General features: G+C 41.0%; 1 protein-coding gene across 2 annotated transcripts; it reads right to left on the bottom strand.

Moving 5' to 3' along the window:
• Window positions 1-5,389: 5,389 nt before the first annotated feature.
• On the bottom strand, window positions 5,390-14,928 carry cnot4a (CCR4-NOT transcription complex, subunit 4a). 2 transcript variants are annotated; one of them, XM_085166781.1, is made up of 13 exons: window positions 14,651-14,928; window positions 12,611-12,833; window positions 12,211-12,408; window positions 11,841-11,927; window positions 11,613-11,714; window positions 11,264-11,389; window positions 11,055-11,179; window positions 10,759-10,965; window positions 10,589-10,646; window positions 10,202-10,457; window positions 9,349-9,846; window positions 8,879-9,112; window positions 5,390-7,887 (listed from the first exon to the last, which is right to left on the bottom strand). In XM_085166781.1, exons 2-13 carry the CDS (start codon window positions 12,782-12,784, stop codon window positions 7,559-7,561), a joined length of 2,394 nt encoding a protein of 797 aa, XP_085022907.1. In that variant the 5' UTR covers window positions 12,785-12,833; window positions 14,651-14,928; the 3' UTR covers window positions 5,390-7,558. The 2 variants fall into 2 exon arrangements, with proteins under 2 accessions (XP_085022907.1, XP_085022908.1); XM_085166782.1 differs by lacking the exon at window positions 14,651-14,928 and adding an exon at window positions 13,736-14,644.
• Window positions 14,929-15,336: the final 408 nt, after the last annotated feature.

Raw genomic sequence — 15,336 nt, 5'->3', positions numbered from 1 at the left:
AGACATGCTGTGGAAGAGAGACAGAGGTTAATAACAAGTATGATTCAGTGCAGAGAGGTCTATTAACACATAGTGAGTGAGAAAGGTGACTGAAGAAGATATACTCAGTGCATCATGGGATGGTAAGTAATCCCCCAGCAGCCTATACCTATTGCAGCATAACTAAGGGAGGATTCAGGATCACCTGATCCAGCCCAAATCCAGCAAAGTGCTCTAATGGGGTGATATTGTACTATAAGGTAATTAAGTTAAGATGGGGCCTAATTACTCATGACCTTTTCAATTCTGGATTGAAACTGATTTTCAATTCTGGATTTAACAAGGAGCCAATGAAGGGAAGCCAATATAAGAGAAATATGCTCTCTCATCCAGAGTAAGAATCTAGTTAGATACCATGTTTCTAAGATTTCCAGGTCTGAGTACAATAACCTCAGTTTTATCTGAATTCAGAAGCAGAACATCAGAGGTCATCCAGGTTGTTATGCCTTTTGAACATTCTTGCAGTTTAACTAATTGGTGTGTGTTATCTGGCTTCATAGACAGATAAAGTTGGGTGTCATCTGTATAGCAGTGAAAATGTATGCTATGCTTTCTGATACTGCCCAAGGGAAGCATATATAATGTAAACAGAATTGGTTCTAGCACTGAACCCTGTGGAACACCATAATTAACCTTAGTGTGTAAAGAGGACTCTCTATTTACATGAACAAATTGAAGTCTATTAGATAGATATGATTCAAACCACTGCAGTGCAATACCTGTAATACCTACAGCTTGCACCAAGTGCTCTAATAAAATATTATGGTCAACAGTATCAAACGCTGCACTGAGGTCTAGCAGGACAAGGACAGAGATGAATCAGAGGCCAGAAGAAGATCATTTGTAACCTTCACTAAAGCTGTTTCTGTGCTGTGATGAGCTCTGAAACCTGAGTGAAACTTAAATAAGCCCCAAAAGACATTCCTCTACAGATGATCAGATGATCTGTTAGCTGTTTGACAACTACTCTTTCAAGAATTTTTGAGATGAATAGAAGGTTGGAGATTGGCCTGTAATTAACCCTTTCACGCATAGTGGAAGCAATTTCTGAACTAACTCAGAAAGTTTAATTGGAGAAAAAGACTCTAAATTAATATCAATGGTACTGAAAGTATAATGTTACATCTGTGACATGATTATGAGTAATTTTTTCTCTAATAATTAAAATTTTATTTGTGAAGAAATTCATGAAGTCATTACTAGTTATCACTGAAGGACTGGTTGGCTCAATGGTGCTCTGACTTTTTGTCAGCCTGGCTATAGTGCTGAAGAGAAACCTAAGGTTGTTCTTATTTTCTTCAATCAATGATGAATATTCTTGCTTTGTTATAAACTATTTTTCCAGGCTAAAAGATGTTCTTCTAAATTTTTGATTTGCCATTTCCTCTCCAGTTTACAACTTACCTCCTTTAAGGTGCCCATTTGAGAGTTATTCCAGGGAGTCGAGTACTTCTGATTTGAGGCTCTCTTTTTCACAGCAGCTACAGTATCCAAAGTCATACATAGTGAGGAGGTAAAATTATTAACAAGATAATAAAGCTCTGTTGGAGTGGCGTTCAGGTAGCTGCTCTGCTCTGTGTTGGTACAAGGCCTTGAATATGATAACAGTGGGTGAATTATACTCTTAAACATAGTTACAGGACTTTCAGAAAGACATCTACTGTGATGAAATCTACTCCCTACTGCAAGTGGGAGGTAGATTTTAGTGCATGTTTTTAGACAATGGCAAATTTTGGGGATCGTTTTTCCCTCTGTACACCATCGCAGTGAATTTTAAAGCAAACAAACAAGCTACAACAGAAGTGCAGACTTGAAGCATGAACTGTTTTAGGAATTAAAGCCACTTTTATCCACAGTCCCCCGTTTTCAGAGGCTCAGAAGTACTTGGACATTTGCAAGGTGTGGCCTTAGTTTGAACTCACAGGAGAGGACAAGCTGCAGAGACATTGTTGGATCTAAGCTGCTGTGCATGTTGCACTGCACACAGATCCCATATGGCGGAGCCATTACATACTGTGATGATAGAGGATCATGTCAGCTTTCCTGGCCGGGGCACATTAACTGGACTGCTGGAGGATTTACAGTAAAGGCTCGTGTGGGTCAGTCTAGAGTTGTACACACTACAAAAAGTATTTCTTTCATTAAACTGTTCAGCTAAATAAAATATCTCTTAAATTTGTGCACCAAATTTAAGCGATATAAAATTAAATTGTCAGACTTGTCATGTTTCCTTACATTGCTATTTGTGGTTGGGAAAATATAAATAGGCAACTGCTAATACATTCACTGAGTTATGAAAAAGTAACAGATTTTAATTCAGTCTAAAATATTCACCGTAATGTTTTCTTATAATTCCATTTTTTAAAAAAATATTTCATGTTTATTATTGATTAATTTTCCTGTTTTTATTTTTAATCCGTTAAATATGTTCGTTATGCTTTTGGAACACTGTACACGTTTTTTTCTGTATACTTTAGTCAGACCCAAAGGCAAATTATTTGGTTTTAAGACCAGTTTTGTTATATGAAGCTTTGTTTATCCAAGCATTAAAGGATTTTATGTGTATTGTGATAAATGTACAGAAAATGTATAACCTTTTGTCAAACAAGGTAACACAGAGTGTTACCTGGCCCAGTCATGCTGACTGTGGTGTCATCCATCCACAGGCCCATTCTGATTTTCTTTAAATGTTTTATCAAAAGTCACAGATTTCCTTGTTTTTTCATTAAAATGACTTATTTGTCCCAAAGGCCGTGGTCTAGTTTTCTGCTCACCAACTCATTTATTAGCCAATTTCAGATTTCTGCTCACTTTTATCAGTCTAACATGAGAGTAAACAGATTGTGAAAATGGTCATTTTTTGCAGTGCATGCAGCTCCACTGCTGAGAGGGCCTGTCAGAGGCTGACAAATGGAGAGAGTGCTTTCTGCTGAGAGCAGTCCCTGCAGGTTTCCCAAGTGGGCACCAGCCCAGGGGCAGGAAATTACACATGTACACTGACCATCATAATGCTGTCATATGAAAGACTGCATAGCCTAAAACTAAGTTTAGACTGTCCTGTCTGACACACATGCAGGGTTTGAAGACCAGTAACTTGGTTTCTGATATGCTGAAGACTTTGGTTGATTCAGGTAACATGAAGAAGACTAGCTGTACAGATGTACAGCAAGATCAGTATGCTGCTACCCCTAACCTCTGATGTCACTTCCTGTCAAATAAATGGAATTGACTGCTGGGCATTTTCCTGCTCCTGTATCTAAGAGAGACGCCATGGAAAACAATAAAAATTAGCCTTTTATTTTCCACACTTCAACACATCATTTCTGTACAGGCTTTTTCTGAGTTAGTATTTCATACTTTAGTATTTTGTATATATCTTTAAGTTTAAAGTTCTAATTTAGTAAGGGTCAATAATTTGTCAATGTCATACTTCACAGTGACTGCAGCTACTGTGCCCTCTGCACACATCCTCATATACTGTAGCTGCAGTCCTCAAGGAAAGCGAGGCTTCAGCAGTTTAACAGACTGAACCCCTGCAGAGGACAGCTCTGTGGAAGAGTGAAAAATCAGGGCTTTTTCTGCTTCATCCAGAGATAACACCTGAGCAGAGTTTCATGTGTGTGTGTTTTTTTTAACTTCAGTGCAAAATGAGTTGGTTTTGTAGAAAAAACAGACAAAAGAAACCTGGAATTTAAAGTCTCAAAAGCATAAATGTTCTTTTATGATCCAATATGATCTGCTTTGACCCAGGTGTTTTGCGATGTGCTGCAAAAATCGATACCTCTCTACGAATTACCTCTAACCTTTACACCTTAGTCATCCACCATCCTCTTTAGCCTTATGATGAACGCAGCTTCATCAAAGCAAGCAAATCAATAAACTAATCCGCAAGTCCATCGTGCCTTCTTCAGTGCCAATCTTTTTCCACTTGAGCAGAAACGGCGCCAAACGGCAGTTATTTTCCATAGCTGGAGAAAACAGATTTCTAAAGACGTCAGTCATGCATCATCGCTACGATCCCTCCATTATGTTTCATCAGTCTGCACGAGTGTTTGTTGGCCCGGGAACACTCACAGCAAGCCCCCCCAACCCACCCCCTCCATCTGTGTTGCTGCTGACTCATTGTCACAACCCCTGAATCTGCTGCCTGCCTGCATTATTTACACTCACCTTCCTCTGTTGGTGCCTCCTCAGCACCTGCAGCCTAAAACTAGAGGCGGGGCAGCTCCAAGCATCCCGGGGTGTTCATTTTAGCCACATGTCCACTTACTACCAGCCGACTCATCGATTAATCGAATGAAAGAAACAAAGACGTCATCGGCCATTTGAACAACTGAATAATTCTTTCCTTCGATTGATCGGCGAATACACCGAGTGTGTTTTGTTTATTGAAACTTTATCTGGAGATCATAGACAAATACGCTGAGAAAAAACAGTTTCAAGTGCTGCGTTTTCTCTGATTCTTCAGTGTGATTTGCTTCTGCTTTAGTTTTCATTATTATGATGCTTATTTTTATTTATTATTAAAGCATTCTCATACCTACTATTGCATTTGAATCTGGACAGTCTTCATAAAAAACTTGAAAATGATATTGTGATATTGATGATATTTTTGAACTTGAGATGTTATTGTACATGCTACAGAAGGATAGCGAGCTTGAAAGACTTTAAACTATGACAGTTATAAGTAATTTTAACACCTTAAACTGCCAAATAAAAACGTTTACTTCTGGTTCTAATTGAGACCTTCAGGTCCTGTATGTGTAATTAATCTCCCATAGAAACAATATTCAGAGTTAAACAGCATATTGGAGGCATCAGATTCAGTTAACTGACTGCAGAAATAGTGGAGACACTGTAAAGAGTAATAACTGTGCTCCTCCCCGTGTCTGTCAGAAGTCCTGCAGGACAAAAAAAAAAAAAAGAAGAGACCTCGCTGCAGCAGGTATCTACTGCTGCATTGGCCGGGGAGAGTGCAGAGCTGCAAACTAAAGGACAGTGATACGCACACATGCTCTGCTCCTGGCAGCAATGCTGCAATGAAAAGATGTTGGATTCAAAGAAATCTGACCAACGATTATGCCCATCAGTACTCTGCCTATATCCAATCACCGAAAACGCTTAGTGGTGGAAATGCGGTGTATTTGAAAAACTGTAGTCGGTGTTGTTCTGTGTCACCTTGTGTGCTCAGCTGAAGTTTGACTGCAGAGCTTCCTAGCTGACAAAAAGTGATCTGCCCCCCAGTGGAAGGATTTGGAATAATAGAGGAGCAACTTAAAAGCAAGCTTCCTGGGATTTGTATTTTCTACAGAAGGCAGTGATGAGAAGACAACAGCAGACAAACACCAGCTCAGAGTTTTTAGTTTTATTTAAGGTTCATTTTTCCAGACCTGCAGAGGACAGTTCACTTCCTTTAAGCGCCTCAAATTTGTCGTTTTGTTTATTTTTTCCTTGCAACATCATGTTAAAACCCATTGTATGACTCTGTGTTGGTTTCTCCTGGATGACTTTGTTCATTTTGTGAATACTGTTAAATAGAGAACAGCAGGGGGGGAGGATGGGGATCAGAGAGACAGAGCAAGATCGAGAGAGAAGAGAGCGGTAGAGAGAGCGAACACAGATCAGAATTAAGACTTCAAAAAGAAAAAAAGGTGGTGGTCAGAGAGGTTGATTTCAAATCCTAAAGGCTCCTTAAATCACTACTACAGTACTTGGTATCGTCTTGCGGCACCTTCCTTTGTGACACATGATCAGATACAGTTGTCAAAGTCATGTACAATATTGCATATTTTTCAGCAGTCCTGATGCTCTCCTTCCTATCGCTCAAGCTCCTCTCTCTCTCTCATCTGTCCATTTTAAGGCCTCGTTTAAGCCCTCGTGGGTCAAACAAAGGGACCTGTTAACCCCTTTATTACCCTCGTTAGTATTCGACATATCCTCATCCATCTAGTCATTGTCCTTACTAAGTGGTGGCTGTCCATGTTAGGGCTAGCTATTGTAGGTACCACACAGTGGCACTGTGAGTCTAACCCTAGTGCTCAGGATGTGTGCCACGATCTCCCAAAGCCCTGGCTCCCTGTGGTTAGGCGATGCTCTATCCTCTGATACAGAGGTTCAGCAAAATTTTCCCTCCAGCAGGACGGGGCCAATGGGAGTTCCCCTCGACTAAAGAGAATGTGAGCCAAGTGGCCTCTCAAAGCAGGCCATTTGTGTCCTTACCTAACAGGGAGCCCATGCATAGCCTGTGCCCTCAACTCCCCTGTCTCATCTGCATCTTGACCTTTACTAACCAATTCTCAGCTTCTTTTTTTGTTTTTGAGGTTTCGTTTTATTTATTCATTTTTAAACCCACTCAACAAAAAGCTAAGACCAACCCCTCTTCTCTCCAGCCCCCTTCAGACATGCGCTTCTTTTTGTTAACCTTACACATCAGCTAAACGTCTAGATGGTCACTTTTTCTGTATTTCAATCACCGTCTTGTACGGCTAGACCTGACGGCATTTACAAATCAATTTGAAGTTTGATTGCACACAGGCATGTTGGCGGATAGGCACGCACAGGATGATGATTCACTAGGAGGCGTCTCTAAACAGCAATTACATGTACACAATGATATTTTATCTAATCGACTCCTTTTCTCATTCACAATGTGATTACTACAATCCTCTTTGATGTGATTTGCCTATTTCCAAAGACAGATCTGTCACGATGCCTGTGTGTAAGAAGCAGGGTACGGTAGGAGATGCTGACAATATTTTTTGCCACCAAAGCAGCCAGTCTTTTCTTTTTTGTCTCCCTTCCCTTATTTATCTGAATAAACATAAATATAAAAGTGACTCAAGTCAGAATGACAACTCCCTTTGAACGAAGTGATGTCACGAATCCCATGTCTGAAAAGGGCTTCCCTCTATCATCTCTCCTTATTCTCGACACAACTGTAAGAATTAACCGTTTCACAGACTCCTGTTAAACTGGGGAGGATGAGGGTCTTTGGGGCAAAGCTTCAAAGAGCAGATTCACAGCTTGGTTCATTCCTCGAAAACTAATCAAGACTTCAACTTTCAAAAACACAAATGCTGTTCATGCTTAATCATTAGTTACTTTTAAAATAAAAAGACCTCACATCAGCTAATTTGTTTATTTGCCAGTTTGTGGAGTTAACTCTCATGTCACCACTGGGTGCTCGATCCTATATTGATTCTTGTGCTCTCCGTTAACAGTAAGCTACATAATGAATCCCATGTTACACCCAGAACTAGGTCTAAGGAGTGGTGATGGCAGCAGACAAAAAGGTACTGATAACTTGTGTGCCACAAACAAAAACAAAATAAAATGCCTTCAGAGTGGACAAAAAGGAAGGATGAAGAGAAAAAAGATGAAAGCATGTTTGTTACTTTGTTAATTTTTCATACTCTGCAGATTGGTGTGTATTGCATTGGGAGGGGGAGGGAGAGGGTACAAGATGAGTGGGTATAAAGTGGTAGTGGGGCAATGGATGGGTGTCTGCTGTAGTCTGTGTTCAGTGGCGGTCCACAGCAGCACTCTGTAGCAGCTCTGTGGAGGGCTGTCCTGGGGGTCTGAAGGCGGTCTGGAAGCCTGGGGGAGGGGAGTGGAACTGACTGGCGGGATTGGCTGTGGGAGGGGGAAGGTAGGGAGCCCAGCCGGCGGCGGCTCTGTGGTGAAGAGGGATGTGGGCATCGAGGAGGCTGCTGTGGAGGGGCTGGGGAGTGGGCATCGCTGAGCTGGCAGGGCCGTCCATCTCTGTGAGCGCCTGCAGGGATTTAAGCCAGTGTGGTGGGTTATCGTCCTGGAGGCAGTCTAAACTGTTGCCGGCTGAGGCTGGGATGCCTGCGGGGGGTTATGGAGAGGGAGGACAAGAGATGAGTGATGGCGAAAAAACACCACAACACAAATCTGACATAAAGACAATGATATTTGGGATTTTTGTGATCAGCTGCTTTGTTGAAACATTCAGAGTAGTGCTGTCATTGGTGACTTTCTCATCATTTCTATTCAATATAACAATATATTGCTTATATGACACATCAAAATGGAAAAGTTATGCAACTTCTTTTGAAAGGCTTTTCTTAATCATGTAGTTAAGACACTAAATCAGTTTAAAAAATACTTTAAAATGTTTTTTGTCTTTTCTGTTATCAGTCACAATAGCTGACACACATTTACGCTTTATGCTAAAAAAATGAAATTCTTCATACTTTCTTCATTTTGTCATCCAAAGCTGTAAAAATTTCAGAACTCCAGGGTTAGTCTTGTGTGAGATTGTCACTCGCGCTCCTCCCTCTGCTCAAAAATGTCATAAATGACCACATTGTGCCAGTTGTTTTTACCCACTTCTACAATAGTGAAAAGGAGGAAGCATTTTGATGCCTGTAAAATATTTATGGTGCTCTTTCCTTGCTATTATTCTGCTAAATACGCTGATGGAATTTCCCAGGATATGTTTGACATTCAAATCAAACGTCATACCAAACTACTCATCCTCACTACCAGACGAGATGGAAAATGACTGCTTACAATTATGACTTGGCAAAAGATAATAACAACTTGATTTTCATTACCACAAAAGACAAAACAAAAAAAGAATCTAATAACTCATCCATGATTTGTATACGCCCAGTTTTAAACTTGCTTAAACGTGTCAGCCGTTATCATGTTAAATATTAAATATCAAGTAATTTCACTAATAGTGCTGATGTTTTTACAGACCAATCTTTTAGGACTAAACTAAATAATTTCAAACAAACAAAAGCCCAAACCAGTTATTTTGGATTTTTGCTTCATAAAAGATGTGAAATGTTGCTGTGAACTAATTGCCAACCTGTAATAATAGCAGGGTCCATCCAACTGCCTGTGCCGTCCCAGCTCAGGCTGTGCGACATGCCTGCAGGTCCAGCTGGCCCACCAATGTGGTTAACACTGTTGGAGGATGAGGAGGAGGAAGAGGACGAGGAATTTGGGAGGCCCCCAAAGTTGATATTGATGTTGGGCAGAAGAGCCCTGAGACCATCCTGCCACTCTTTCACATTTAAGCCGTCTATAGAGCTGCTGTTTTCTACAAGAGAGAAGTAAACAGACATGTCAGCTCCTCAGGTGTTTTTGTGTTTAAGTACAAAACTGCATCTGCCAGCAAAAAAAAAAATCAATACATGCTAATCAAAACAAGTATCATAATGCCATGCCGCAGCACACATGTGCTGTGAAATTAAATAGCTTGTTGATTCTCTGTTTTAACATGCACTACTGCAATGTGACACAGAAAGGTGCCAAAGTGACCCACGGGTCTGGTACCTGAGATGGGGATCCCTCCCAGCCCTGTGTTGTGCTGAGGCGGCAGATTCAGGTCCAGAAAATTACTGTGTGAGGCAGCACTGGCTGAGTGGTTCAAGTGTGTGAGGTTATTCCGTGTGGGCACGCCCAACCAGGGGTGTCTGGCAGCTGGCTGCTGCTGACTGGCCTGGCTGTTGTGAGTGCTGGGGAAACTGAAGGAGCTGTAGATGGTTCTGTGGTGCTGTGGGACACGTGGGAGGCCACTGGGGAAGTGATGGGAAGCGCTGGGGTTAGGGTTGGAGGGTGGCAGGCTGGGTCCATGGTTGCTCCCCTGGGTGAGGGGCCCTGGGGATGAAGGGCTCTGATCCTGTACTGACAACTCCTTCTCTATCAGGTCGGCCAAAGCCTTGCGAGTCACATCGAAAGGATCAAAGCCTAGGTCGTCATCCTGCTGTTTGCTGGACGAGCCAAAGCCAAAGGCCGCCTGCCAGTCTGTGGAGGACGACACTGGTATTGTGTCTGAAGGGAGAGAAAACACAGAGGTTATAGGAGACACAAAACTTGGACTACCTGATAAACTTAGATGATAAAGATTACACCTGCAATAGTTTTGAAATTTCCTTACATGCAAATTAAACAAACTTCCCCTTTTTATTATAGTCTTATACGTTTGAGCTTGAATAGGTATTAGATACATTAAAATTTAAGTGCAACTTGTGCCTAAGCATTTTCTGCTTATTATTTACATTACCTGCATTAGTTATATTGGCTCAATGTTTAGAAAACAGAACATTTTTCAACAGAAAATTCAGAATACAGCAGATAGACGTAATCAAAATGTTTGACAGCTAGATTAAACATGGTGTTATTCTACCTGATGTGAAGAGGCTCTGTGGTTCAGGGGTCATAGGCCAGTCGGAACTGCCGCGAGGGGAGCTGGGGAAGGGTGGCAGACCAGCAGGGAGGGGGTTTGGATGTCTGAAGTTACTGTTGTCTGAAAAGAGTGACTGGGACTCAGCTGCAGCACCCTCAAAGGGCGAACGGGCTGTGATGTCTGACATGCTGATGGGCACTACCAGGCTGGGCTTAGTTAAACCCGGGGGAGGGGAGGGCGAGTCACTTGTGGGTATCTTTATTTAAAAAGGAAAAAAAAAAACAAGAAAGAAGAAAATGTTTGTGACGTTGTCCTTATTACTGCTGATTCATACTCAGATTTATATTCAAACAAAAGAACCACAGAGGTTGGTTAATGCTGTATTACCTGTTGTAAAGTCTCGCCATTTACCATGCCGATAGACTCTGGAGGTTTGTCACTGGGACTGCAGGTAGAAAATTTATATATAGACAGAAAAAAAGGTCATTGCAAAATAAATACACAATTGCTTTATTCAATAACATGCAAGTCCTTTTCCGGAGGAAAAACCCATGTACCTGTTACTGTCACAGTTAGAGGAGAAGGGGGACAAGGCAGTACGCTGGCCTGGACCTAGCTCTGTTTCTAGCCCATCTGAAGTAATAGCTTCTTGGTCTAGATAGTCTAGCAGTGGAGGGGACTTGCGGTCTTCTGAAAGCCCGTTGGACAGTTTGTTATGCCCTGACAGCGTCGGCCACCCATCTTTACCATTGCTACTGTTGGTTCTGTTACAAAGCAGGACAGAAATGAGCCTCTGCTGCACTGTGTGTAAATAATAAAAATACAACAAATCTAAATATCATTAAAAACCAACCTCTGTGTGGAGTTGGATTTACTCTTTGACTTTTCTGTTCCACAAGCTGGAGGTTGTAGAAAGCTAGGGTTAATTTTATAGAGGTCTTGGAGGAGTTTTTGCTCATACTCTTGATGTTTTCCTGCCTGAAGAAGCAACATAACATGAGTCAAAAAGGTGCTTTAAACCACAACTGACTCTCATTGTGGGAAGAGGAAAAAAAAGTGTACCTGCATCTCCTCTTTAGTAAAGCTAGCTGCTTCATCCCCCAACTCATGTAGGTACATACAATCAGGTTTGGGACACTGCATACTTTTGAGGAAGTAACTGCAGTATTTTGTTGTGCCTAAAGAAGCCTGCAAAAGAAAGAAATAGAAGAAGAAAGTTTTACATAGAAATTCATACTAATTCTTTTCAAAGAATTCTTTTCTGTGTAATCTACATTGTTTACAATGACGTTTGTGTTAAACAGCTAGAAGCAGAAAAGAAAATGGAGAATAAAATGACTAATTTTTGTGCACTTTAAAAGACTACTAAAATCACTAAAAATGAACAAAGATCTTTGGGTCAACTTCTCACCTTGAGTGTTCTGCCATCAACAACCACATTGTTCACACACTGTATTGCTCTTAAAGCATCTTCAGAGCGGATGTAAGTAACATAAGCGCTGGCACTAGGCCCCTAAAAAACAAAACAGGTAAATAAACATGCCATTGATGAGGTTGCATACTTTTATGAGCTCACTGTAGCTATGAAAGAGGATTTTCATTATTAAATTTCTGTTTTAACCTAATCCACCCTCCTCACCTGTGAACCTGCGTAAGATGTGCTATTGTTGATGACCACTTTATGGATTTTCCCAAACCTCCCAAAATACTCTGGCCGTTTTAGGACCTGTGGGTAAAACACAACAACACTTGTGACAAAGTGTTGGGGATACTGAGCTCTTTCAAACTGAATATTCAACAGAATCACGAATCAGGGGGAAGCTGCAGGTAAAAACATTTAAATATACATAACGATCATTCTCCAACAAAGTACATTTAAACTTCACTGCATCTGTCAAGCCCAAATCTACAGTGATACAGCCACTTCCTTAGCTGCATCAAACTGAATACCATAAGTTTCAACGTTCCTGTCACAGGTAGCTGAAGTGTAATGTCAGCATTACACTCACCTCTGGGTCAGCGAGTCGCTGCGAGAGCCCCACCACAAACACCAGATTTCTCTGGACCACTCTGACACTGGCCAGATGCTTGCGGTTTTCTGTCACCTTTTGCTTCTTCTCATTCTGTTTCTGCTTCTTTTCATTCTTTATCCTTTGGATCTCCTCCTGTGACAGAGGCTTGTACACAGCAGGGTCCTCTGGATAAGGCTACACAAAAACACAAAGAACTGCGTTACAAACAGAAATATCTCCCATTCAAAGGAAAAAAAAATTACTAATTTAAGGCGTGGTTACACACAAGCTACACCTGTGTAATTCTAATTACATGATGTCTCCTCCAACAAGACTGCTGAGCCAGACAAATCATCCTCCTGTTTAATGAGCTTAATGGCATCTACATCCATTTCACCTTTCTGCATGCGGGGCAGAGGCCGTTCTCATCTGTACGGATGCGGTGCCAACAGAAGCGGCAGATCTGGTAGCCACAGGTGCAGGGGAAGAAGTTGACGTCATCAATCTCCAGCGGCTCCATGCACAGTGGGCACTCCATGGGGTCGTCCTTCATTTCAGGGCTGTGGGACATCCTATGGCGCAGCAAGGCTGAGTACTGAAGCGGATCACAGAGCACAGGGCTACCAAAACATAAATGAAGAGTATAAGAGCTCCACTCAGAACTGACTAAATATAGCAAGCAATATATTTACAATTTATTTAGAATGACTGAACTTGTTGTCAGTGCAGATGCTTAACAGCAGAAAGGTATAGCCCTTTCGATTGAACTTCCAACATGACAATATATCAGTGAACACGCCAAAATACTTTTAATTGCATTTTTAAATGCAATTTTTGAATCCCAAACCAGTTACTTAAGATCACCCAGCATTTTAAAACAAAGTTTTTTAATCAAATGACAGCACAAAGTAGAGAAGCACCACTATAATAGCTAAACATCAGTATCAGCCTTGTTGACTACCTGAAGATTTTTAAAACAATCTGGTCAAGATTTTTTGCTTCTTTTGTAAAAAAAAAAAAAAGAAAAAAAAAAAGACAAAAAGAGGGGGGGGGAGGGTATAAATGAAAACAACAACACACCCACCCCATCAGCTATAGGCCAAACTGTTATTTCAAACATTGTATCAGCTCAGGATTTCAGTGCTTCCCGAGTAATACTGCTGAAAATCATTGTGCTACACACAGAGCTGTAATATTTAAGTGATACATCAAAGATTAAGAAAAAGGTGTCAACAATTGACACATTTGTGTCTCAATACTATTTCAAACGGTCCTAAATAAATATATCCGACCGTTTTCTTTAGTCCTCAATAACAGTTAAATATATCTGAGTGTGCTACATCGCGCAAAGAGAAACACTCATCGGTAACACCTCTACAGATGACCACGAAAAGGCTTGAATAATAACGGGTCATTCTGGCCTCCACAGATGGAAGATTTGTTGCATTCTGTTGAGGTCTTTTCATTGGGCGGCACTGGTTTTTCTAGCTAGGTCTAAAATAAGCCAAATGGGTGTACGTACCAACCCAATCCTTAAAAAAACAGAACTGATGGTCGCAAAGTGATAATGCGGATGTTGTGGTATCTTTCTTGGGCTGACACGTCATGGTCGACGTTAAAGACAAATACAATAAAATAGGTTTATTTACGAATGAATCGCCTGTTGTTGGCATTTAAACACCAGCCTGTTTTCTACGTGACAACACCGCTGCCAGCAGACGAGCCCATCGAGAGCTCGATAAAAACCTAAAAGACTATAGACATACAATGCCGGGCAGCATTTTCGCAAATAACCCTACACGTACATGGCTATCGCCGTTTTGCGTTTTCACTCGCAGACATCCCCACTAAAGTCGTGAACAAATCGTGTTGGCCAAGCTGGTAACTTTAGCTGCTTAGTCTCCTGGATCGTACGTTATGACAGATGTTATTTGACTAACCACGGGCTAAGCTAACATTAGCCGCGAACTGGCAAAAGACGCCGGTCTGATTGAGACCAAGTATTCCGTGACAACTGCGATATTAATCACAAATATAATGCATGTGGACATGAGACGTTCCCCAATATTGACGTTCGTAGTTTTAAAAAAACGTATGACATAACGTTATGGTGCCCCCCTATATAAAAAGTGACAGCTTGCTTAAGCTAACCCGTAGTTAGCAGGCTACATTATCAGAGTGTACGAGGGTTTGGAGTTGAGCTGACGACGAGGCCTTACATAAGCTAACACTGAACTGGGAACAAGTTGTTGGCACTATAAACAACTGTCATTACTCAAACGACATTAAGATTAGCTGGGCAGAAAATCATGAAGAGTGAGAAAACTTTACAGTCAGTCAGTAAAATCGCAACAGACATAATTGCCCTTCATTTATTGAGGCAGAATGGAAGCTGGCTAGCTCAGCTAGCAGCTTGGCTAACGTTAGCGTTACTTACCCTGTCCGTATTTAGCTTAGGATTCCTCTCCAAGGGAGTCACACTAAATTGGGCGGGGACTGCGAGCCAATGTATCTGAAATGTCAAAATATCTATAGAGGGTCACGTAAGACACCAGTAGTTGTGTTGTTCTGTTGTAATTAAAAGGCTATAAAGATGTTTTGCCCCTTTCTTTTCTTGGTATTGTGGAGACAATTTACGCTCAAACCACCATCTTAGCTAGCATTATAGTTGGGAGGAGGGAGTGGGGCAAGTATTCAGTGCCACTGAGTCTGCGCAGATGGCCTGATGCTTTCAGGGAGATGTAGTTTTTACATTTTCCCATCGTTCCATTACGTTCAATAGGAATGTAGTTGCCACTGCAACGCACTTACGAAGAAATTTAGTTATTATTTTCTAAATTCAAAATGCATATATTTTAAATCAGCCGTCATTACTATGTTAGTTATATTCAACTTTTTACATATTATTCATTTGCACTATCTATCTATCTATCTATCTATCTATCTATCTATCTATCTATCTATCTATCTATCTATCTATCTATCTATCTATCTATCTATCTATCTATCTGTGTCTTCTTTTGCACTGAGATAATTGCAACTCAATTTCGTTGTTCAATGTTTGTTTCACTCCTACAATGTCATTAAAGATTCTGATTCTGATTATTTAAGCTTTTTTTTTAA

Source organism: Neolamprologus multifasciatus, chromosome 7 (assembly GCF_963576455.1).
Source record: "Neolamprologus multifasciatus chromosome 7, fNeoMul1.2, whole genome shotgun sequence".
NCBI lineage: Eukaryota > Metazoa > Chordata > Actinopteri > Cichliformes > Cichlidae > Neolamprologus > Neolamprologus multifasciatus.
Note: the sequence above shows the minus strand (reverse complement) of the source record. Positions and strands in the feature narration are given on the sequence as shown.